This window comes from Lissotriton helveticus, chromosome 1_1 (genome assembly GCF_964261635.1).
Source record: "Lissotriton helveticus chromosome 1_1, aLisHel1.1, whole genome shotgun sequence".
NCBI classification, from domain to species: domain Eukaryota; kingdom Metazoa; phylum Chordata; class Amphibia; order Caudata; family Salamandridae; genus Lissotriton; species Lissotriton helveticus.
Window position 1 is genome coordinate 1662421203 of NC_136057.1, and position 26077 is coordinate 1662447279.

The following is a 26077-nucleotide window of genomic DNA, read 5'->3' on the forward strand; positions in this document are numbered from 1 at the left end:
AAAGGAAGAGGAGCCGCGACCCCTCGCACCCTGAAAGGGCTGTTTTTTTAATTGAATAGTGCCCAGAGCACGAGCAGTGTCGGTGTCCTTTTTGATAATCTGAAGAGCATCATCAATGTGTTGACCAAACAGTGATTCACCGTCAAAAGAAATGTCCAATATTTTCGTCTGCACCTCCTGATGGAAAGAAGTGGCTTTTAACCAGCCCTGCCGCCGGAGGACTGCCGCTCCTGCCAGTTAACGAAAGCCAGTGGAAGATACATCCACAGCACAATCAATAATTTCTGAGGAACTCCTTTCCCCTTCTTGAAGAATTCTCAGCGCTTCTGCCTTAGAAGGTTCAGGAATCAAGTCGATGAGAAGAGCAATGTCCGACCACATTTGTCGATCATAACTGCAAAGGATAGCCAACGAATTGGCAGCTCGGACTGTAGTTACCGCCATTGTGGAGAACTTTTTGCAAATAGCATCAAGGCGTCGTCCCTCCCGGTCCGGAGGAGCCGAGAGTGGAGACGAAGGATTTCAGGCACGTCGTTGTGCCGTCTGAGTAATAATGGAATCAGGATTCGGCTGTGCAATTAGACAAGCAGGTGAATTTGCCTGGGCTTTGTATTTCATATCTAGTCATAGCAAGACAGCAGGAATGGAATTAGGGTTCTGCATTAGCTTGAGACCCTCTTGCCAAATAAAGTCTATTATGGAATAACACAAACTTGTTTCTGCGGCTGATCCTTGAAGTCATACAAGAAACAATACTCGTCTCTAGTTACCAAAGGGAGGTGAAATCTTTTTGCTGCTCTTTCCATCAGGACGTGAAATCCGCCGACATCCACTGGTGGAGAATCAAGAGGAGCTGGAGCGCTGGGAGATGGTGTTTGAATTTGATAAAATTCCCATTCCTTGAGGAGGGATCTATCATCCAGCTCACCCTCTTCTCTGTCATCATCGTCATCATCAATGACCTGTGGAGTGTTCTGGTGTTGAAACCTTGAGGCCGATGTAGAAGGTGTTGGAAGTGGCTCTGCAACGAGCGGAGGTGGAAGAGGTGCTTGCGGTTCAGTAGAAGTCTGTACGGAGGTTGGAAAACGACAGTAATAGTCTTCCAGCATAAATTGAAGATTAGAAATAAGGGAAATGGGCATTTGCGCCATGGGAAGCTCTGGCGCTGGTTGGCCGGCCTGCTCAGAATAATCTTCATAGTGCTGATCGTCATCAAAATCCTGATATTTAATTAAAAGTTCGGAGGGACAGCGAGTAGCCCAAAATCTGTCATCCTCCTCCGAATCACCCTCACCAGCGTCAGATGAAAACAGTTCTGCTGGGTGATGAGGAGTCGATTGGATTGCCATTAAAGTGTCCAAGGAAGACTGTCGGCGTTGAAGGAGAGAACCTGTAGACTTCAATGGAACCAAATCCATGGATGCAGCCGTCAATGCTGTCACCGTCGACGAGAGATGTTGCAGCTGAGCCACCGTCGACGAAGCCACAGTCGACGAAGATGAACCTTTCGTCGACGAAGTGCGCATTGACAAATGCTTCTTCTGCTTAGCAGACGCCGTCAACTAAGTCAAAGGCACCGTAGATCAGTTGCCTCACCTGCACTGCTACTAACGTCGACGGCGATGTCGCCGACGACAGGATCATGGCCGGCATCATAGATGAAGAGGTGGAAGTCGTCGTTGTAGACGCGACGACAGAAGTCCTTGTCGACGGAGGGAGCGACTACGCGCTCGTCGACGAGATAGCCAGTTTTGCACGTAACAACTTGTCAGAAAGAGTCTTGGACGCCTGAGAGTCAGATCTCAGGGGCGTAAAGGGTGAAGATAGACTATGGGGCTGGAAGCACCCCTTTTGAAGATGAAGGTAGATCTGCAGAATTTACATGTTTCTTCACCACCTTAACTTTAGGAGAGACCTTCTCCGACTCACTGGCTCTCTTCAAAGATGAAGCAGTCCGGACAGAGGACACACTTTACACATCGGACAGGGGGTTATCCATAGTCTTCAACTGCTGTAGCCACAGAAGGAGACGCCCCTCTCTGTCCTTCAAGGTCTTTTGTGAGAAAGTCCTGCAAATGTTACAATACTTTTACCTGGTGTTCAGGATAGAGGTAATAGATGCACTTCTTATGAGGGTCCTCTGAATGAAGACGCTATTTTCATGCCGGCTGAAGGGTGGCAGAGACCAGAGCTGATTGAGACTCAGAATCAGATATAGGGTGATTCCTCTTGTGCCGCTAAAGCTTCCTCGTCTTCGTCATGTTGCAGACCGAAGATGTCCAGAACATAGTTTGCTTACCTGCGCTGCATTTCTTGGCGTCACGCACATCAATCTCTAAGGGTCTTTTTCTGATCAAAAAGATTGACAGGCCTCACAGGTGTCCTTTCAATGATCTGGCGATAGGCATAGGTTGCAAATGCAGTGTTGGTCGGTATGGGAGCACTTAGAAAGACACTCCTGATAGAAGCGGAATGGAGTGCGTTACATCAGCAGGTCATTCTCCGAAGGGCCTTGAAATGGAGAAAGGGAACCTGGCAGAGTGAGACAAAAACCTGCTACGCAAAAGGGTGAGCTCTCGGACGCAACAAACTACACGATCGAGACAATACCGTTGAGTGGAGATCTATACAATAACCTATAGGTCTAAGGAGTCCCGAAGCGGAGCGCAAGAGATACATCCAAACCCACCAGCGGGAAATAACTATCTGAAGATGGCGTCGATAATCATGTACAGTATTACCAGGAGGAGGAGTCACACAACTTTGTGACTCGAAGATAACTTCTTGAAACAAAAACAACTTGTAATCATCCAAGCCCAACTCTAGATGGTGGACATATGCAAAGCATGTGCATCTACAGCACACATGCCTCGAACACTAGCTACTCTGTTGTGTTTGATCTCATGCCGAAGAGTTTTAGATGTGAGAACCCTGGATGTAACAAATAGGATATTCACTCCAGAAGGAGTGACTTTGCATATTTCCAGAATAACAAAATGTAACTCAAGTACTGTCTCATACTCAGAATTTCCAGATGTTCCAAAGCTATGTGTTGTTAGAGCAGTGAAGGTTTAGGAGTCTAGGACAGAAGATCTGCGCCCTCAGGGTGAAAGAATTACTCACTACTCTCACTAAACCTCACAAAGCGGTTTCTTCTCCTACCATTGCTAGATGGGTCTGATGGGCCATGCAGGAGGAGGGGATTGACATCTGTGAGGGGGGTCATGGTCCAAAAGCTTTTTAACTGGGAGCTCGATTGAAGGACATTCTCAATGCAGCTCAATGCAGATTCTACCTTCAAAATGTTTTACTTCAAACCAGTTTCAAATCTAGCATCTCTGGTGGTGGTGAAGCTTAAACTAGCTTAATCCTCGCCTCCGGTCCTGACACAGAAAGAAAAGTTTCCTAGCTATCGTTACTATGCCCACCCAATAAGATGTGAAATTATAATTATTCAGTTGTTCAGTAAACGAGCCTCCGCTGTTATACAATGATTAAGAGCACTTCACAATTAATTTCTTTCCTTGATAGATCTGCCTGCACATTGTGTTCTTATCCAGCATTGCTTGATGACCTTTGCGTTAACACAGTTGCGGAAACAAAAACCTTACATCACTTGTTTGTCTTCTCAGGGACAGATTTGTACAAACAAGAGTGATCCTTGGAGAAGTCGGCTGTGTTTGTAGAAAGAAAGAAAGAAGAGGATAGAGCATATCCAGAGAATGTTGAGAGGATCTGCGGTGTTCAGATTTGATGTACTGTTTTATTTCTTTTCCCAAGGGCTCTTGGGAAATTTAGTTTAACGTTGATATACAAAACTTTTATTGACTGCTTGTTTATAAAGTGGAAAACGTAAAGCCTAATCCTCACCTCCAAGTCCTAAATACAATTGATACTCTCTGCAATGAAAGCTAGGACATTTTTCATTACATATTTATTCGTGTTTTAATAAATATTAGAAATACAAGAAAAATATCAAAAACCAAATAAAAAAATCTTAATGGCAAACGTATTTTATCAGGTGTACAAGACACACAGAGTCATTATGGAGTAGAATAAAAGTCTGAATACCTGATAGGGGTAATTGTACCAGCACTGTCGGGTATCCCAAAACCAAGGTGTCTGCAGAGAAAAATCACAGTAGAAAACATTATACTATTCATATGCATTTGAGGATACCAACATACAAAACGCTCAAGGTATCCAGGACAACACATTTGATCATTTCTTCAATGCCACCCCCTCCCCCCTAACCATCTATTCACTCAACGTAGCCCCACATCAAGGTCAAGTTGGGATTTAATGCTTTCTACATGTAATACTCACTACATTTATACTGCAAAATGAACATTAGACTTGATAACTAAAATCAAACTCCACCTCTCATCCGCCATACCTATTTCTTTAATTGAATAGCAAGCGGTCTCTGTGGCCCTGCCCCCAGAACACCCCACTTTGTCAATACAATCCTTACAAGTGTATTTATATAGCCAATCTGTAACTATGTGGATATAAGAGTGTAACTCACCGACCACAAAAATCGTAATCCGTAGGAGAATATATACAAGTAAAATGTAAACCTCCACCTGGAAAGGGAAAAAATGGTAACAATACATTTAACGGGCATTTCTAATTAAACAGCAGGTCGTTAAGATGTACAAATGGCAACCACAGCTGGTCATGTGAACTGCATGAAGTTTAGAATAATCAAAATCTCACAACCAGATGTGTAGCCAGTATCCCAACTCAGTGAACCATGAGGACAACAAATAATGATTATCAAACGTCACATTGTATTCAATCACAAATTAGGCACAATATAGTCCACTAGGCTAGAAAATGTTTCTGCAGCAAACAGAGCTTAAATCAGTCTGATGATGCCTTTTAAGAGCAGTGCCCAGAAACGTGTTGCCTTTTCCCCCAAACTGTAGATAAAGGAAATAGGATTCAGGTTTATCAAAACGGTCTCTATATTTTACAATAAGAATGGCATTTTGCCCCACCACCTGTTAAGAAGGCCTATGTGCAAAATGCTGATAAACATCACCTTCAAATTAAGTGCCAACCCCAATATGTAAAATAAGATTTTTTTTTCAGCGACCTAACAATAACTAGCCTTCAGTTCAAAAAGGTGTAAAGGTTCCAAATAAAACAGAAAACGCATTACAGAGATGGACAAATGCACACCTACATGCTCTCACAAAATTTTGTGAGTATGCTAGGCTTGTCTTGATTCCGTCGATCTCGAAACCATCGTTGGATTTTTCTGGTATCCCAGTCCAGCTGCTTCGATAACCCTTCTAACCTCTTATTATCTGGACTCTGTGGAAGATAAAAAATATATTGTCAGACAATACAATCCTGTACAATTGTATTTCTGGCGAGAGCCTTAAACAGTCTAGAACTCTTCCAAATCAGAACTAATAACACAATTTGGAAGAAAAAAACATCCTTGTGTAAGGTTACTCTCCAGTGGTGCCACCCTTCGTTAACAGTCACACAAATTCTCCCATCCAAAGCTGCTCTCCGTTTGTAAACACATTCCATTTCGACTGCACACTTCCACCAGTGCTCCTCTGATCCTTCAGAAACCTTCTCACCCCCTGAGCACCTCTCCTAATTTCATCACATAAGACCTTCTCCCTGTAGTCCCCATACCCTAATGTGACTAACTAATGCTTACATCCACTGTCTGCAAGGCCTTCCCACTGAAAAGACCCAAGGATATGTAGTTTTTCATAAATTTGCCTGAGACATCTGCCAGTGCACATAAAAACCGTTTAAGATCTTCTCACAGTGCTTCCCACATCCACTTTCAAATAGTGTCACCAGTACCCTTCAGACCATCGTTGCTAATCTCTTTTGAGACCTTCAAGTGCTACCTCTCTCAATGTTCCAAACACTGAGCCGGTCTCGCTAGAGCTACCCACACCCAAGAACCTTCTCTAACTGCATGCACATATAAAATGGCTTCTCATTGCTTTAGAAACCTACTAGATCATTTCCTCGTACTTCATGCATACATTGAAGCACTTCCTTCAAAGATGTCTCACAACTTGAGGACTTCCAACTGCTCTCCATGCCTAGTCTCCATGTGTTCCTACTCATTTGACATTTCCCAATTTGCCACTACACAAAACTATTGAAAAGTGCTTCTTCAACCTTAAACTTCTTATAGTGATTCTTCATAACCCTTTGTGGCATTATTTTAGTGTGGCCTAAACCCATGGTCCCTACATGCTTTTAAGATCGCAGTAAAAATGTTTTAAAGACGATAACATGCATTTAAAGTAACAGACTGATATAAAGAATCAATAGCAGCATAAACACTAACAATATTTTGTTCCACAAACATTGGACGTAAATCAAATAATCAAGGACCAATGAACATGGCATGCATTTAGCCTTGTATTTAACAAGTAAAATAAAAGGACAGCCTCCATACCTGGGCACACCAGTGTTAGATAAAAAATCGTTTTCTTCTTGGGGCCCGTATAAATGTTTTGATATTAAAAAACTAAAAGATTCAAGGATCCAAATTATCACGCATGTAGAACTGCATATACTTAATTTTTGCTGTTCTAATAATCTGAGAGTCAAATTATTTTTAATCCAATACGAAAAATCTGTCTCAAACCCTTAAGAAATCAAACTTTAAAATCTGTTTTTAAATAACAACTTTAATGCACATCAAGATCTGCCAGTCCATAGCATCAGTAATATCGTGAAAAATCAACAAAGGTTACTCGGACTACTCAATTCAATGTAATGAACGCTCACAAGGGACTCCTGTTCGGCCACCTTAATGCTGTTCCAGGACCAAAAAAAATCAAGGATATCGACCATTCCTCATTGAAGACAAAAAGCCTAATAATTTCCATAATCTAATTTCAAAGTTGTCAACTAAGGCAATCTCTTGTAGCAAAACAGACTCAATAAACAAGAGCAGCTGGCAATTTTGCTATGTAAACCATTAACAAAGAATGCACTTTTTGTTTAGCCAATGACTGCAAAAAACGCTCAATAACCCCATCCTGATCAAGGAGGCTGGCTATACTCAGTTGGGTTTAAAAAAGCTCCTTAGGGGGGCGTGGCTTGACCGGCGATGTGAGCAGACGCACGCTTGCGGAGCTCCCGCCGCCGTTGGGCCCATCATAGGCTATCTGTGCAGATTTCGGGAGTCCGGACCCGCCACGCACAGCCCTGATGCCCCTGCCCGGCTGGGCAGTCTATTTGGGAGTGAGTTCTCCGCGCGCCGACTGATTACCGGCAGGACAGAGCGGCCGGCTTGTCACCAGCGGTCTGGAATCGGCCCGTCCGCCATCTTGGGCTCCCAGCGGAGGCGGTCTGCGGCGGGGTCTGGCGGACCCTGGGGTGAGCGGCGGCCACGGACTTGAGTACCCCCGCCCTCCCTGCGCTGAGGTCTGCCGGCGCCCTTACCCGAGGCGGCGGCGGTGTGGCAGAGTGCCTGGAGCGGGGCTCGGAGGCGGCTCCTGGGTCCGGTGTGCCCCCATCTCCCGCGCTGCGGTGGGCAGCTGAGTGACTGCTGGGTCCGGTGCCTGGCCCCGGTGGTTGTAGGAGGCGCTGCTGGCCCCCCCTCCAAAGCGAGCAAAGCGGGGAGTGTCCGGCCCTGCGGAGACACGGCAGGCGGCGGAGACATCGCTAGGTGCGGAGAGCAAATGCAGGCAGTGCCCCTGGGGCACTTTGGAGCGCGGACGGCGCCATTCAGCAGGAAAACGTCGCAACGACGAGGCTTCACTGCGGCCCTTCACTGGGGGTGAGTGCGGGTCTGGGGCACATGTGTGTGGGACGTTCCCTGGTGCTGGCCCCCTGTTGATCTGTTGACCTAGTGACCCCTGCGGTGCGTGACTGCCTGGACGCACATCAGGAGCGGAGGCGCAGTGACCTGGTGATCCCTGGACTACCTGCCTTGCCACGTGAGGGACGTACTGAGTGCTCGCTGCTGCGGAGAGGGCCGTCTCGGGGCTGGGGCCCCAGAGTGCGCTGAGAGTGTGCGCCGGTGCTCCCCGCCGCCCCCATTGGTGTCTTGTGCTTTCACCCGGACGACTCACGAAGAGCGAGGGCCCGAACGCGGCCTGGAGGACGCCCTGTGGACTGCGCGGAGGATGACGCGCACGAACAGAAACAACAGAGCGGAATCAGCGCCGACCCCCAAGGGAAACCCGGTGACGGCCATGTGGGGCAAGGTGGGGGCGCCGGCGGCCAGTGGCGGCCCACCTGCGGAGATTGCAGATTCCCCCCCGGTCACGCAAGCGTTCATGGCCGCCTTCATGACCGAACTGAAGACTGAGATCGGATCCCTGAGGTCGGAGGTCCACTCGTGTGTCACAGAACTCCGGAAGGACGTAACGGACTTGGGGGACCGTGTGGACAGCCTGGAGAGGACGGCGGACTCACGCACCGAGGACCAGGAGCATTTGTGGCAGCGATTAACGGCCCTGGAACAACAGAACATTGAACTCCAAATCAAGCAGGAGGACTTGGAGAACCGGGGACGACGGAACAACCTCCGCATCCGCGGCGTGCCGCTCGGAGAAGAAGGGGAGGACATGATGGACTTTGTGGCGCAACTTCTCCACGAGGTGCGGGGTGACGAGGACGTGTCGCCTCCCACACTGGACCGGGCTCACCGTGTGGCGGCGCCTGCGGGGAGATCGGGGCTTCTCCCGGACGTCATCACGCGGGTGCATTTCTTTGTGGAGAAGGAGGAGATTTGGAAGCGTGCTAGGGACAAGCCGGACCTGCAATACAAGGGCCACAAGATTCAGATCTTTCAGGATTTGGCGCCCAACACCCTTAAGCGACGGCGCGCTTTTCGCCCGGTGACAGAGAAATTGCGGTCCCTGAACATCCCGTACCAGTGGGGCCATCCCTTCGCACTTATCTTCCAATGGGAGGGTAAACGTAAATCCCTGCGATCCTACGATGAGGCGGCACGACTACTCAACATTGCTGGCTCTCCTCCGAGTAGCCCCTCCAGGCGCCCTCCGAGCAAGAGGACACAGCTTACCCCGGACTGGACCACGGTGCCGAGGAGACAGCGTGCGGCGCCTGTCGACGTGCCCACCACTAGCCAGGCCAGGCAGGAGGTCATCGCCCACATCAGAGCGCTGGAGGAGTCGGAGATTGACCGTGCTGACCGCTCCCCTACAGGTCGGTCCTCCACCTCGTGAGTTGGACTGCCCGCCTATGTCATCCTGCTTGAGGTACTGTTCTCTTGTGCCCTCCGGAGGGCGGGGAAGGGTGTGGGACGGGTGGGAGGCTGGATGTTTGGACTCCTGTTCTCCTTGTGCTGGGCCTGGAAAGGTGGGGGCTCCACACCTTTTAGTGTTACCGGCCAGTCATGTCCCACCGAGACTGTCTCCTGGGGAGTGACATCCCGATGGACATTCAAACCCGAGGGTGTAGGGTGACCTACTTTGGAGACATTGTACTTTGGCCCAGTTGGCCACGTTTTTACGGCCTAGTCCGTCCATCCTTCGGACTGCTAAACACTTGGCTCTCTTACTTGACTTTCCTTTCTCTCCTTTTTCTGTCTTTTCTTCCTTTCTCTGTCTGCTCTGCCTGCTATGGGGGGCTGGGGTGGGGGGTTGTTGCGGGGAACGGGGGTGGGCCCTCTGAGTGGGACTCTGGGCGGTTGGGTGCTCTGCTGCGTGATGCTTTGCGTGCTATCCTTAGAGAACCCCTAGATGGCGAGTGATGTAGCCAGACCCCTTAAGATATTGTCGCTCAATGTTAAAGGCCTTAATTCCCCTAACAAGCGCCAACAGATCTGGCATTACTTTCTGCAGCGCGACCCGGACATCATCTTCCTGCAGGAGACCCACCTTCTTCAGGCGGATACGAGGCGCATGGCGCACCCTAGATACCCCCTCCAATTCTGGGCATCAGCGGATACGAAAACAGCTGGGGTAGCGGTTTTGTGCAAAGCTGGCATCAGGCGGGGTTCTGGCAAGCTCTTCCGGGGTGGTGATGGTCGCTTCCTCAAGGTTTCGGTCGAGGTGGGCTCCCGCCATCTTACGCTATGCAATGTGTATGCGCCCAACCTGGCACAGGATCGCTTCCTTCGGGACCTTTTGAGTGCTCATGTCCTTCGGGGTGGGCCCTCGATTGTTTTAGGGGGTGACCTTAACCTGGTGTGGTGCCCTGCAGTGGACCGGAGTGCGGGCTCCTTTCATGGGGCGGGGGCGATGTCCTCGGCGCTGCGTAAACAGATAGGCGATTTGGGTCTCTTTGACGCATGGCGCTACTTCTCCCCCGACAAACGGGACTATTCTTTTTATTCTAGTGCTCATCGCTCTTACTCCCGCATTGATCACTTGTTCGTCTCACATGACCTGATTGGTGATGTAATGGACGTGGAAATGTCGGACATATCCATCTCGGACCATGCGCATGTAGAGCTGAGCCTCAGAGATCGGCGGAGTGGACACCCTAGGGAAATTAAGTGGCATCTGCCCCCATACCTCCTCAGAGATGCGACGGCGGTTGACGGCATTCGCGCGGCTATCACCTCCTACTTTGAATTTAACGATCTGCCCTAAACGCCGTTTCCGGTGGTATGGGACGCCTTCAAGGCCACGATTCGGGGTCACATCACCTCCCTCGAGATTGCGAGAGCGCGTGAACGGAGGGCGGTGGAGGAGGGCCTGGTGGCGGACTTGCGGGAGGCTGAGGCGCAGAATCAAGAGGAATCCACTCTAAAGACGCGGAGGCGCCTAGCGAACCTGCGGGGGCAATTGCGCATGCTGCGTGCGAATCGGGCGGAGAAATCCCTCTTGGCTCTGAAGCGCGTGCACTTCGACGGGGGGGACAAAGTGGGAAAGCTGCTGGCGAGGAGACTGAGGGTCAAGGCGGCCAGATCCCACATTGCGAACGTACTGCTCCCGGACGGGTCTCGAGCAACAACGGCGGAGGCTAAAATGAAGGCGTTCCGAGACTACTACGCCTCCTTGTACACGGCGGCACCGACTGGCGTTACCCCGCCAGAGGAGGTTCTGGAGCATTATGGCGCAACGCGCTTGCATCCCGAAGCGGCGGAGAGGCTGGAGGAGCCACTTACGCTTGCCGAGGTGACCGGGGCCATCAGAGACCTGCACTTGGGGAAGTCGCCGGGCCCTGACGGCCTACCGCTTTCCTTTTACCGCCTCTTCCAGGAGCAGCTGGGCCCTTATCTCCTCAGACTCTTTGCTTCCTTTGATGGTGGCCAAGGCCCCTCCCCGGACATGGGGATGGCGGAAATAGCTCTAATCCCTAAGCCCGGGAAAGACGCGGCGCTTTGCTCTTCTTACCGCCCGATTGCGCTGCTAAATACTGATTTTAAAATTTACACGAAGGTGCTGGCTAAGAGACTCGATCCCCATATGCCGGACCTTGTTGACCCTGACCAGGTGGGCTTCATCCGGGGACGTCAAGGGGCTGACAATGTGCGGAGACTGGCGCATTTGGTAGGGAAAGTGCATCACTGGCACATCCCGGCGTGCCTCTTGTCGTTAGACGCCGAGAAGGCGTTTGACCGCGTCGACTGGGGGTTCCTCCGAGCGGCCCTCTGTAAGATGGGAATCGGCCCGAAGATGATTGCCAGGATCATGGCGCCTTATGTGGAGCCGAGAGCGCGGGTCAGGGTGAACGGGAGGTTGACGGAGCCGTTTGCCATTGGTAGGGGTACGAGGCAGGGCTGCCCTCTATCGCCATTGCTGTTCGCCCTGGCGATTGAACCGCTGGCGGACCTGATCAGGCGAAACCCGGACATTTGCGGAGTTCGGATGGGGGGGCAGACCCATAAGGTGGCGTTATACGCTGACGACCTCATCCTCACTTTGACGGAACCGCGACAGTCCTTGCCGGCACTCCATGAGGTGCTCTGCTCCTTTGAGGGCGCCTCTGGCTTGAAAATTAATCACGACAAGTCATGGGTGCTTAATCTCACGATCCCCCAGGCGGACGTCCCTCCCCTGGAGGTGCTATGCCCCTACCGGTGGACGGACCAACACATCCGATACCTCGGCCTCTCCCTGACTCCCTCTTTGGAAGGTTGGTCGGCGCTCAATTGGGCGGAATGTCGAAAAGCTGTTCTCACCGACCTGCAACGGTGGAAACCTCTTATCCCCTCGTGGCTGGGTAGGTTGAACGCAATCAAAATGTCCATCCTGCCTAAAATACTCTATCTGTTCCAATGCCTTCCCACGCCTATCCCTTTGCCGAAGATTAGAGCCTTGCAAAGGGACTGTACTAAATTCATCTGGGGGGACAAGCGACCCCGCTTCTCTCAGTCACTCCTTATGGCCCCGCGAGATCGAGGTGGGCTGGGTTGCCCGAATCTGGTGGACTATTATTGGGCCGCTCAATTGCGGTTTGTCATCGAGTGGGGCATTAGACAAAGCGAGAAGGGGTGGCTGCATCTGGACCGGGCGGTCACGGGTCGCACGATCTGGAACCTCGCTTGGACTCATAGGGCGGGACGGTCCCCTAGTGCTTATTTGGCGACTCCCACCAGGACGGTATTGGACATATGGGACAAGGTGGCAGTGCGAAAGGGCCTGACGACTTTCCCCTCACCACACACCCCCATTGAAGATAATCCTTGGTTCCCACCGGCTAACCGCACTTCCGCCTTCCGCGGATGGACTCGAGAGGACTGCAAAGTCCTTGCGGATCTCTTTGACGGTGGCTCTGTTAAGACCTTTGCCCACTGTCGGGAGGAGTTCCGCCTTCCCCAGGAGGCTGAATTGCAGTTCCTGCAGTTGCGTCACTGGGCCTTGTCAGACGCGATATACCCCGGGGCCACTCGGGCCTTCACTCCGTTCGAGAGGCTGGCCCGCTCTGGGGCGGGCACGAAGGGTCTGATTTCAAAAATGTATCAGATTCTGCAGCATCCCCCTACTCCCCCTGCTCATTTGTATCAGCAGCGCTGGCAGGAGAATCTGGGTGCTGACATTGACCATGCGCAATGGATCCGCCTCTGGAGGGATGTTCCTAAGGTGTATCGCAGTGTGCCGCAACAAGAAAATGCGTACAAAATAATGACGCAGTGGTACTATACGCCCCAACGCCTACACAGGATGTTCCCCTCCGCACCGCCCGGTTGCTGGAGATGCCATCCTGTGCCTGGCGACTTTATGCACATTTGGTGGACCTGCCCCGTGATCGCTATCTTTTGGAAGGAGGTGTTGAGCCATATTCGAGGGGTGCTGAGATTTCCTTTGCCTGATGCTGCTAGCACAATACTGTTGGGACTCAAACCTGTGGACTTGCTGGCCCTGACCCGCAGTGACTGGACCTTGGTGTTGCAAATGGTGGGTGCTGCCAGACAACTTATTGCTCTGTATTGGAAGAAGGTGGAGGCCCCCCCTATGGCTGTGTGGTTTGGCAGACTATGGCATGTCATCACTATGGAGTTACTTTCGGCCCGACTGCAGTCTCGTACGACCCGCTTTGAAAAGGTCTGGCGGCCGCTAGTGGCCTATCTCTGCAAGAGTGAATTTGCTAGGAACCTGCCCCCAGCGCTGCGAGCCTTGCAACTGGTAGAAGATGCGGTGCTCCCCTATACTCCTCGCGACCTGTGACGCCCTCATTGCTCCCCCTGACTCCCTTTGTTCTCTTTCTGCTTTTCCTCTATGCTCCTACTAGCCTCTGCTTTCCTCCTTTGACTGCCTTCTACTAGGCTTCTGGTTGAATGTTGGGCCCCCTGGGCCAGTTGTTTGGTTCTGTTCGGTATGTTTGTATTTACCCGCCTCGCGGGAAGATATATAAGGCGGGGCATCGCTGGCGAGTGCTGGACAGCGCTGTTTTAGCCCCCTCCCTATGCACCCTGAGAGGACCTTGATGGTTTTGATGTGCAGATCGGCGTGGATAAATGCGGATGTCAACCCACACGAAGCTCGCATCTTGAGTTCCGCCACGCGGCCGGCCCCTTGCGGGTTGTAGGCTTATCGCTGTGTCAATGTGACCCTTTTTTTATATGTGTCTCATTCTGAGACTTAATAAAAAAAGAAGTTGAAATAAAAAAAAAAGCTCCTTAGCACAATACTGTACTCAGCCGGGTTGCGTAACGCACTGCCGCCGGCTACAAGGGTGGTGTTCATGAATTGGAAACAGGCGCTTCGGCGCATGGGTTGGTGGGGTGTTCTGACACGGGAAACCCCCTTGTGGAATAACGGGCAGCTGGCCCAGTTGGCGGCTCTACCGGGACTTAGAGTGTGGGATACCATCGGCATATCCACACTGGGTGATGTAGTAGCTGGTACAACTCTTAAATCCTTTCGGGACCTTCAGGAGGAATATCAATTCCACCCGACACAGTTCTATCACTATCTACAACTGAAGCACGTGCTTTCCCCTAGTCTGCAGGGCCTGGAGAGCATCCCCGAGTTCAGCCCAATAGAGGCCAAACCCTTTATGGGGGACTTAGGAGACAGGAAGATATCGCGCATATATCAAACCCTGGTGATCCATTGCTCCTCCACACTTCGGAAGCTCCGGGGGGACTGGGAGGCTGATGTTGGCGAGCTGGAGGAAGAGGACTGGGTGGAGGCCCTGGCGTCCCCGCGGGGAGCGGCTATCGCTATGCGCCTTCACCTGTTCCAATTTAAATACCTTCATAGGGTATACTTTACTAGGACGCGCCTATGGCGGGAGGGGATGATCTCCTTACCGGTATGTCTGAGCTACGATCAGGCGGAAGGCACATTTATTCACACGATATGGCACGGTACATCACTAGATTGCTTCTGGAGGGCGGTCTTTGCATGCCTTTCAAAGGTTCTGGGAACTTACCCGCACACCGCAGCTGCCCTACTACATGTGATGGAGGGGGTGGGGGCAACATATATAAAAGACATCCCTTGTTGTTGGGGCTTACCTTGGCAAATCGAGATATTGCACAAGCGTGGAAGGCAGTGAGGGCTCCCTCTGTGGCGGGCTGGAAAAATGGTCTTGACTTTTGCATGGATCTGGAGCAGCCCATATTTGTGGCCAGGGGGTGCCCACGCAAGCATTATAAAATCTGGAACCGGTGGGCGGAGTACCGGGGTCTGTGGCTGGATCCCCTTGTGATGGACGAGCTCTTGTTGCCGGGTTAGGTTGGAGACTACGTATGGATATTGAGGAACTGTGGACTTTTGCGACCTGTGGGGGGGGGGGGGGGGGGGGGTGTTGGGGACGGGGGGAGTTGGGGATAGGGTGGGAAACTGTTATATGCACCAGCACACGGGGCAGTTGCTCATGGGGGGATGGGAGAATATGAAATGAAAAGCAATTTGCTGTTGGAAATGTTCTACAATATTTTCGCAGTTGCCCCTGGCTTGCAGGGTACTGGCCGATATATGCTATTTGACTAATAAAATCTGTTTAAAAATAAAAAAAAGCTCCTTAGCACAAAGGATAACATTAAAAAGCATGCCTAAATGGACACAATGATGTACACAGTACATAATATTGTTATTCATTTCAATTATAACCACGTTTAGCTGGTGGCCTTCTAAAAATAATTAGCTTTGTTTCCAAATAATCAATCTAAAGAATGTGAGGATTTACGTTCCTTAAAGACCACCAATTTTCACTGGGAAAAAAATCAAGTGATGCTTTCTTTGAGACAATATCTTCAACACACAATTAACAGACTGGCCACCAAAAATAGGAAGAAAAGAATTTACTTCATTTTCAGCACCTGGTTGGTCCACAAGATATAAAGAATAGAACTGGGGGTCAAATATGCTTCCCTGCTGAAGTTCCTTTTACTGGTATAAAAGATTGAATTTATTTAACTGCATCTAGTTGCAACCACATCCAATCCTTCGCCACAATAAGATTTCGGGGATACCCTAAGTTTTCAGCTTGAACCATAACATAAATGGGTAAACTCTAAATAAGATGCATGCCAAATTAGTGAAAACTGCATTATGCAGTTGCTTTTTGCAACCTGGATACTTCTGTCCCACAATATTTAGGTGTAATAATGAAATCAAGTGTTTAACCATATGCTTCGAAGCCACAGTACTCAAACGAGATGGCTAGTCTCAGTCAACCAGGCCTTTAAAATAGTTAAAATGAGTGTCAACTTATGCAGAGATAATGAACACAATTCTGTACTACATTCACAAACGAGGAGGCATGTGATCTCTCCTGCTATCACATGAGCTTTACATCTCTGACTCCATCAATGTACCCTGAAGTACATGGTGGTTTAACAGTAAAACAAACTGTACATGGTCACAAAGCACCAACTTTAACAGAGACCCACCAAGTGAGATTGACATGGTGTCATTGAAAAACAAAAAAAACTAAGATAGCACTTTTCATACACTGACCAACTGATTGCCTTCCTTGCAACCACAATGCATGCTCAACGCAACATTACATTTTTAGAACAATCTGATACATTGCAATATACTGTGGGAGAGAAAAAAAGGACAAGGTTGAAACCTTGAGGCCAACATTTTTACTCAAAATCACATTTTTATGCCTATTATGCTACTGAGCAAAGTCATCCGAATCAAGATACTTTGCTCACCCAGGAAGAGAGAAAACACAGCTTCAAACTGCCTTCTTCAAAGCAGTCGAGGCATAGACATACAGACACTATTTATTATGGAAATGTTTATGAATGAGAATAAGCTGCCAGAGGGGCTGCTGACTGGCCAAAACAAAGGAGAAAACTATTAAAGAAGTACTTGACAATAAGGTTAAACAGGTAAAGAATTTAACATTCATAATTAATAAAAAAGAAGGTGCAGAGGGACAGCCTGCATCTACAAGATATCTGCAGGTTACGTGTTCTCTACTCCCCTTCTACTGCTAAGAAATAAATGAGACAGTCTCCATGGCATAAACATCATAGGATTCAAAGTGTAACGAAATACAATTTAATGAGCAGTACAGCAGTCCAGCTCATAATTTGCCATTACCAACCGGTCTCTATGAATAAGTAACAAAGGAACTCCCATGTGGCTACAGGAAATTCAGCAGCACTTCCAATCCTGAGCTCACATGCTTAAACTAATAACTACAAAGGAAGGTTTCAATAAGAGGAACTAAAAGCACTATCACTCTTTAATCTTAAACAAAACATTTTTGTGGGTCATACTATGCACAATTGTACCTGATTTTATTAAAATGAGAAATGGATTGATCTTTGTAGCCTGTTGCCTTGACTTGGACTGGCTAACCGTGTCGTTTTTTGAGACCTTGAATGTTTTAAGTTCTGACTTGGAAAGAGAGACAACATTTTAGTAACATTGGTGTGCTGCCCTCAGTGTTTACCAACACTGATTTAGGGCATAGTGCTTACCTTCTAGTTGTGTCTTTTGATTACAGGATGAGGGGGGTTTGTAGCAATTTTTGTAAGGCATACAGTACAAAATAAATATAGATGAACTTGAAGTGAAGGGAAAGGGAGATACAAATCAGATGACGTCAACTTCAGAATGTTTTTTTTTTTTACCAGGATGTGAAAAGCCCTCTGTATTGTCTTTAAGGCTTGGGCCCGGTGTTCCTTCAGGATCATTTCCAATGGTACAGACCAGGTAGACAACTACGGTCGGCCAGCATGGGGCTGATTAAAACAGCCCTTATCAGGAAGGCACGCTGGGGGGGCAGGAGTTTTGTTAGGGGAGCAGCAATGGCGTGGAACTCCCTTCCTCTAACCCTCAAACAAAATACGAATCTGTTGGCATTCAGGAAAACCCTGAAAACATGGCTCTTTACCCTCTAGTTCGGCAGGCTCAATCTTAGGGAGTTACCACTTCAGCGCCAGGACACCGGTTGGTATTAGCGCACTTTATAAGTGTTATTAAAAAAAAAAAAAAAAAAAAGGTGACTCCTAGATAATATCATGCAGTAATTTGGCTTAAGTACATTAATAACTGTCACCTTCAAAGCATCACATCATTGAGAGTCAAAGACAATGAGCAATTTTTGAGACAATTTTACAATTCATCCAAAAAGTCCTGGCATGCCAAACGGGCAAGTGCCCAGCATGAAGAACCTGACAGACAAGTTACTTACCTTCAGTAACGCCTTAACTAGTAGAGACAGGAACTAGCCGCAGATTCCTTATTTTAGAATCTTCTCCAGGCGCCAGACTGGATCCGTTATTTTTTTATCAGCAGTACCTCTGTGCGTCTGTAGAGGGTGTAGAGCTACTTCACAGCGACCGCGTCTCCTGAATGTTAAGTCAACGGAGTCCATATTCATCCTCGCCAACGTGCTGACATCAGTTTCTTTTGTTTTATGGCCATTCCCGAGACAACACAGAGCCACTTAGAGAAACAGTCTCAGGAAACAGTATGCTAAAAAGGGAAAAATCTTGTATCAACAAATACTGATTGAAAGAATTGCAGTATAAAGCAAAGAGGGGATCTAGGAGATCGCAAGGCCCTCAGTTAGCAGAGTGGGGAGGATAGGTGGGTCGATAAAGAATCTGCAGCTAGATTCTGTCTCTACCAGATAAGGAGTTACCGAAGGTAGGTAACTTGTTCATCTGATTCAGACATCTAGCTGCAGATTCCTGATCTTAGAATCAGATCCCCAAGCAATACCATCCTTGGAGGAGGGGCTGCGAACTGACCTCACCAAGATCCCCAAATAGGTGAAGCTGGTCTAAAATATAGAAAGGCACAATAGAATCAGAAAAATGATAGGTGAAGCAAGATGCTCACTGAAGGACTGATCTCCAAGAAGTAGTATTGGAAGCCCGTAGGAAGTAGAAAGCTACAAGACCGTGAGAAACACTGTATAGAACCAGTAAAAGAGGCAGCCCCAAAAAAAGGGATGCAACCTTTCATTGGGGAATGCAAAGAGACCAAGGACAATAGTCCATAGAGTCCAGGCTCAAACCCATGGAAGGAGCATACACAGCGTGCTCAGCCGCAGCGAACACTTACAACGAATAAAAAGCACTCACCGATCGTCAAGGAAACTATCCAGAGAAACAGAATGATGGAGAAAAAGAAAATGAGATAACAACGAATGCTTAAGAGCACTGCTAGAAAAACAAGAACAGTAAAAACCTGCTCTTATACAGAGAACCTGGATGGATATATAAGGCATCCTCCGTAATAATGTAATGGAGACACTCATTGAAGAGAAGGAAGAAAACAGACAATTACAACCAAGATGGTTGAACCAGGTCACAAAGAAAGGTGTAGGTAAAATGCAGAGTTGTACAGCGTATAGAAGGCCAGATAGATGACCATATGTGCAAAATGCATACATACATCTAGATCTGAAGTAAAAGACATCTATAAGAGATCTATTCAAGAGATAGGTGTATACATGCAGAGACATCCAAGGATAAATGCATACAAGGATAAATATGCATATAAAAAAACAGAAATTCCCGTAGACACACAAGTCATAAGCCACATAAGAAAACAGTGCCCAGGTGCAAATCGAAAAATACACCAACAAGATGCCAAGACCATAAGGGCATCAGGGAAAGGGAGTCTTAGAACCCAGGTCCGAACCAAGAAAACATAGTAGGAGTAGGAGAAAATCCATGGGTCTCAGAGTAAAACAGAACAAAAAGAAGGTCCACACCACAGCGAGTCAAAGCCCGGAACGAAAGATAACCAGGCCAAGAGCGTGCCTGCCTGTGGTACCAGCGTCGTCCATATTGAGGGGACAGAGAAAAGAAAACATGTAGTCCCTATAAGGGATACTAAATGTATAGACAGCTTATAAAACACCTCTAAGGAATACAAAATAATGTCCCCGAAAAAGAAGAACAAGGCTACAGTGTATCCGCACAATGTAACAGAAAACCAGCTACATAGAAAGCATTCAGGTAAAAGTGGCAAAAGGAAGCCGTGAAAAGAGACTCCCATGAGATGTGTGAGTAAGATGTATGGCTGGAAACAAAACTTTTCACTGGCAGCATAAATGAGAAGAAAAGTACCTGCAGAAAGCAGGAACACCACACTGGGTGTAACCCTGGAAGGGAGATAGTACTCTGGCCTATGAAGGCGGACAAGAGTCAAAACAAGGAGAAACAAACTGGCCCGATAACCTTGGTAAAAGGAATAGGTAAGACTCTGCACCATCATGACTATCCCTGAACCGGCATAAGGTTGAGTCTGCATGTGTGCCAAAAAGGGTGGTGCCATCAAAAGGCATGTCAATTAAAGTAGTTTCCACAGCCTCCGGAAACCTTAAGTATGCAATAATGCACGCTGATGTAGAACAATGGAAGAGGCTATAGCCCAACCAACAGAATCATTGGTATCCATACCACAGCGGACGCTAAGAGTGGCAGCTTGCTGACCATCACGTACTAGGAGACCAAGAGCATTCCGGGCTTCCTCCGGAAGGGAGGGAAAGAGGTGTTTCACTGAGTACCGCACAGCGTGTGGGAAGCGGGTGAGGACACAAGAAGTGTTCAGTGAGTGCAAAGCAGTGCTAGAAGAAGAGAAAATATGCCTACCACAAGCGTCAAACTTCCTGGTCTCGATCTCTCCAGAGGGACAGGAGGGAGAAAGTCAATATTTTGGGTGACCAAAGCAGTCTGAACCACAAACCTAGTATATAGGCAAGTTCACCACCGTAACTAGGAGTATGCCAATTCAACCATGCTTGAAGGTGGATATCAGGAACTTCACTTTTGCTTAGCATGGGCGAAGTCCGACTACTAAAGCCAGTAAAAGTATAGGGTCCAGCAAGAGACAAAAAAAAATGGGGTGACCACGAGGAAAAATAGGATTTCATACATGAATGCAGGGCTTTTAAGGGAGGACCCACGAGTCGACTGAAAACCAAACTGCGGTTCAGACAGTTGCCAGAGATATTTTTAAAAGTATTACCCTCATTCAGCCCTCCATGAAGGCCTTAACGGCTGGTATTTTAAACGGGAGAGAGTGCGCTTAGACCAGTTCACCCATATTCCCTTTCTCAAGGACTTTGGGCACCTAGAATACACGTTTTGGCATTTTGTGTTTTCCAGAGTATCAAACAGGCCTATATTGGCCGTCCCCAACAGTCAAAACTGCCTATAAAGGACTTGTGGCTGGAGTTCCCTCTCGTCGATTTGGAGTGGTCAATGCGCTTTACTCAGCAAGTTCACAAAGTTGATCTTCATTCCCGGCAAACTTGTCGCCAACAGGTGAATGTTGTTGCTGGTTGCCCAGTCCAAACTTGTCGTAGCTAGAACAGAGAACTGGGTGAAGGGGCTGCCTCCTGCTTCTGGATGAAGAACATAGCTGTCATGTCTGTATTATTAGAACTGTTTTCACTCAGATGTGGGAGGAACACTTGTAGGCCTTGCTTGATAGCTTTAAGCTCAAGATAGTTTATATGCTGCCACTGGTGCTAAGGGTTCTAGACACCTTGGGCAGTCATCTCGCAGAGGTGAGCTCCCAACCCCAAGAGAGAACCGTTGGTAGAGATGGTCACCTGTGAAAGGAGTTTAGAAAAGGCCTTCCAAGCCACAGGTTGCTGTTGTTGCGCCCAAGTAGAGAGTGCTGAATCCTGGTTGTTACCAATACTAGATCTTCAAAATGCCATTCCATGTGTGCCCATTGCCTCAAGAGGTATTCCTGTAATAGGTTAATGTGTGGAGAAGTGTGGCTCAGAGTTTAGAGGCAGCAGACCCGGAAGCTGAGATCGGTCCTGGACCAGGGTTCAATTCCCCGCCTCGGCGGGGTCTTGGGCTAAAAATTCCACGGACTCGATAATTCTCGCCCCGGTGCCTCCTCGACTCACGGGTTCACATTCTGCGACTCTGGGCAATAGCTTGCTTAATCTCCACAACGGCCCCTCGCGGCGGGATGCCTGACTTTCACCTTGTGGATACTCTGCTATCTCACAGGGGAATACCAGGAAGGGTTCCCTAAGCAAGCGCCGGGAAACCCACTGCGGGTAGCTGTGCGCTATATAAGCTCAACTACATTTACATTTACATTTACATGTGTAACCTGGTGTATAGTACAACTATTATACAAGAAGCCATCCGCCATCCTCCCAAACACTTTCATGACAGTTTAAAAAGAAATGGGTCTGAAAAAGAGGCAGCTGCTGTTGGAATGCCATCACGCTCGGTTATTTTGGGGTATGCTTTTCCTATTGCACTGGAAGGCAGTGCACTCCCTCCCCCCTAGCGTTTAAAGGACTCCCATGAGCCAACAAGCTCACCTGGCATGCACCTGTGTCCCTTTGGAGTTGTACTGTGACCTGTGAAGACTTGGTCAGCATTTCAGCAACCCCAGATTATTTTTTTCTGCGCTCTACTACATCTGCTCTCTACTGATGAAGGACTAAACCCAGAGACACATGTCTAGAGATAACAGCACTACCTGCCCCAACTTTGGTGAAAAACTACAGGAACTTGGAAGTAAGTGTACTGCAGCTATAAGAACGCAATGTGGTGAACTGTGCTAGGATGAGAGGCAGTGTGCTCCCTTCCCTAAGGTTTAAACCCTGTTCCCTTGGAAGGTAATATATATCCCTTGCACTCTTAAATCTGTGACGTAAAAGAGGCATCAAAGAGACCGCTCAAGGTCCACATGTGGTTGTGCGGGAAAAAAGGAACTGGTATCAGTGCGCAAGAGGTATTCCATTTTATTTTCCACAAGCACTTTATTAATTTAACTTTTACCTGTTATTTGCTCTAGCGCTGCCCGAGCGCATGGGCCACACCCCTGTCACGCCCTCATTGAGGTCAGTGGCTGACCCCATTCGTTTCAATTACTGTAACTGCACCTCTGTAATTTAATTTTAGTCGTAAAAGGGACGTGCATTATTGCCCGAGATGGATTCCATAAAGGTACCTTGCTGATGTAAACATAACACTGTGCCGTTATAAATCGAAAGAGGTTTGATGGAGGCGCACATTTCAGGTCCTGCTAAGAGTCGTTTCATTTTCGCGGAGCACTATGTAAAACATGCACTGCTAGTCATTTACAGTGACCAGTGTGTGAACTATGATATGTACTCAAGATATTAAATGCTCTCGCGAACCAACAGACCCAGGGACATTAAGGGCTGCTTTTAATGGGATGCTATTCTGTGTTATTGCGTTTCTAGCCCCCGTATCGCTCTAGGATGTGTTCTCCCTTGTGAGTGCAAGTGTGGCCTTGAGTTCTTTCTTTACTCCTACAAATTCCACGACATCTCGGTACGACAAAATTGTTGCGAGTAGCACAGTCCGCTACCTGGGTGCATTTTATTATGGATTGCCACTTGCAGAACTGGGACATGGCCACATGGACGTTAATTCATAACAAGCATTGGCACAGCCAATAGGTCTCGCCTTTGGGACCTTATAAGTATTTAATTTTGCAGCACAATATCCTTGGTACAACATCAACTGTTGCATGGATAAACACTTATAATGTCCCAAAAGCGAGACCTATTGGCTATGTCAATGCTTGTTCTTCTTGCTTTTCTGTCTCACTACTTTTTTTATTGGTATCTTATGTGCAGCTTTGCCAGCCAGCTTTGCCAGCCAGGCATTCGAGCGCTCTACAAAACCTTGTGTCATTACCGGAGCAGAATAGTGTCAGAACGGAACTGCTCGGCGCCACCTACTGGCGCACAGTGGCACTGCTGGTAAAGGTTCCGGCTCCAGTTTGAGGTCTGGGGAATATTCACACGGTGAGGTATCTGCAGTTAGAAGTCTCTATAAGAAAGGCAAGTTCTGAAGTTTGAGGGTGCAAGAGAAGAAAACAAGTTACTTACCTGTAACTACAGTAAATCAGTGTTGGCATCTTTCATAGACTCCCATGCCGGAATCATTCCCCGTCGAAGTTAGTGTGTCACGGTACCATAGAAAGCACTACGCAATTGTACCATAGGGCATAATGGTAATGCAAAGTCATATTTATAGCCGATCTACATCCTTATTAAAATAGGACCAAATTTGAACGATAACCAATCAGGCGATCTCACCCTCTAGAACACACTTAACATAGCCTGAGCCCCTCTGGTTTTCGAGCACAAGTGAGAATAAACTATCTCAATGTTTTGAGAGGAGCACCTATGGGGAGGAGGGTGGGTCGCATGTGAATCTATGAAAGATGCCAATACTGTATAACTGTAGTAATAGGTAAGTAACATACTTTCTTATCCAGTATTGAATCTTTCATAGATTTACATGCTTGAATCAGAATAGCAAGCATTTCGTAACATGTAAACATACATGCAGAAATACAGAAAGTACCCTTGTGGATGGTGGGTAACAGTATAACATATCTACATATATGTTGAAGCATGAATGTGAAACTCGTGTAACCAGAGTAGTATAAAGTATATATTATGTCAGTAGATTTAGCCATGACAGTACTTGGATAAATTAGCAGACAATGCATTAAATGATTTGTTTACATTGCGATATTTTGCACATTCCACTAATGGAAAGAATAGTTTTTAGGAAATATAATATTTCCGTGTGATTTTTAAGTATATAAGATATTACTTTTAACACTTGTTATACTATTTGCACATTGCACAACTGTTTACAAAATGCGATATTTTGCACATTCATATTATGCTGCTAATTTATTGATATAATGTGTTAGATCGTTAAGTACTGTATTTACCTAGCTTGTTTAAAATGTACATTTGTTTATTGCATTGATGCAGGTAAACATTCTTTTTAATGAATTTAATCAGAAATAGATGTGTTTTAACTCATATTGGTGGAATAGTTACAAAGCAAATTTGAATGCAAGGGAATCTTTCAAATGTCCATTTATGGAGCCATGTCCACTTCATAGTATGTTGTTTATGTCTACAAGTCACATGGTGTACATCACAGCATATAAGAATAAGGCATTTTAAATTGCATTTCACAAGTGATCAAAGGCATCTGCCCGAAACGCGTCAGTCCGCTGCGTGCTTTTTTGAAACTGGTGCAATAAAACATCCTTGCCTTACTTTGGGATTCGCTGGTCTTTGTTCGCCACTGGTTGGAGGTTCTAGATTGTTTGGATGGATGGATGGATGTATATATGTATATATATATATATATATATATATATATATATATATATATATATATATATATATATATATATATATATATATATATATATATATATATATATATATATATATATATATATATACATATATATATATATATATATACATATACATATATATACATATATATACATATATATACATATATATACATATATATACATATATATACATATATATATATATATATATATATATATATATATATATATATACACATTTTTGCAACAAAGGACGCCGCACTCTGGAACTTGTAGTATTTCTAGATTTTATTGCACAGAGCCCAGACTGTCACACAGACACGTTTCGGCCTGGACGGCCTTTCTCACGGTAGGTGGCACTACTTTTTGCTTCTGTTTTATTTAATTTCCTGTCATTATACAGTCCCATTGACTTCTGGGTTTTGTAGTTCAGCCTTTTTCCATACAGATCACCTTATGACAGATAAGTTTTTTAAAAGCACAATGATGTTACATTTCACAATTACCGTTCAAGTCTCACTGGCATTACATCCCAATTTCACATACATACGGATGTGGATATTAAAGGGCGGTTATTCGTGTATTTCGCCCATGATTAGTGTGTATGGAAAAAAGACTGTGTGTATAGTACATTTTTAAATAATAACCATCCTGAGTGCATTGGGATTTTAGCTTAGTGAATCAAACAATGACCGGTATAGTATTCTAGATTCTGTCCAGATTGTTCTATCTGTTGGCCATAATGGTCAAGCGTAGTTTTTACAGTTGGTACTGTGGGATTTGTTCATGATTCAAGAGTTTCAGTTACACAGATCAGCCCATAACATTCATTGATATTTTTGTTCTTAAAGAAGTGAACATAAAGTTCTTAGTCGACGTTCATTCCCTTCAGATTATTTGTCCGCAATCTGATGATGTATTTAGATTCGAGCTGTCGGAGATTCTTTTTTTCGATCGCCCATCCTTTTGTTGTATTCCACTGTATCTATGGCAAAGAAGCTCATGTTGCGTAAGTCCCCTCCCTTTTGCTGTTACGTATGATCTTTATTTTTCACTGCCCTGATGTGCTCTAGGGTCAGTTTCTTCAACATGCAGATGGTACT

At 46.9% G+C, this 26077-nt stretch overlaps 1 protein-coding gene across 2 annotated transcripts in view; it reads right to left on the reverse strand.

Annotated features, from left to right (window-relative positions):
• CERS5 (ceramide synthase 5) overlaps positions 1-26077 on the reverse strand; it is a 369439-nt gene that overhangs the window by 244285 nt on the left and 99077 nt on the right. For both annotated transcript variants that reach the window (XM_078688907.1, XM_078688908.1), the window contains exons 3-5: positions 5192-5322; positions 4529-4586; positions 4072-4122 (exon numbers count right to left, since the gene is read on the reverse strand). In XM_078688907.1, the coding sequence (XP_078545033.1) occupies positions 4072-4122; positions 4529-4586; positions 5192-5322 (240 nt within the window). The remainder of the gene's footprint in view (positions 1-4071; positions 4123-4528; positions 4587-5191; positions 5323-26077) is intronic.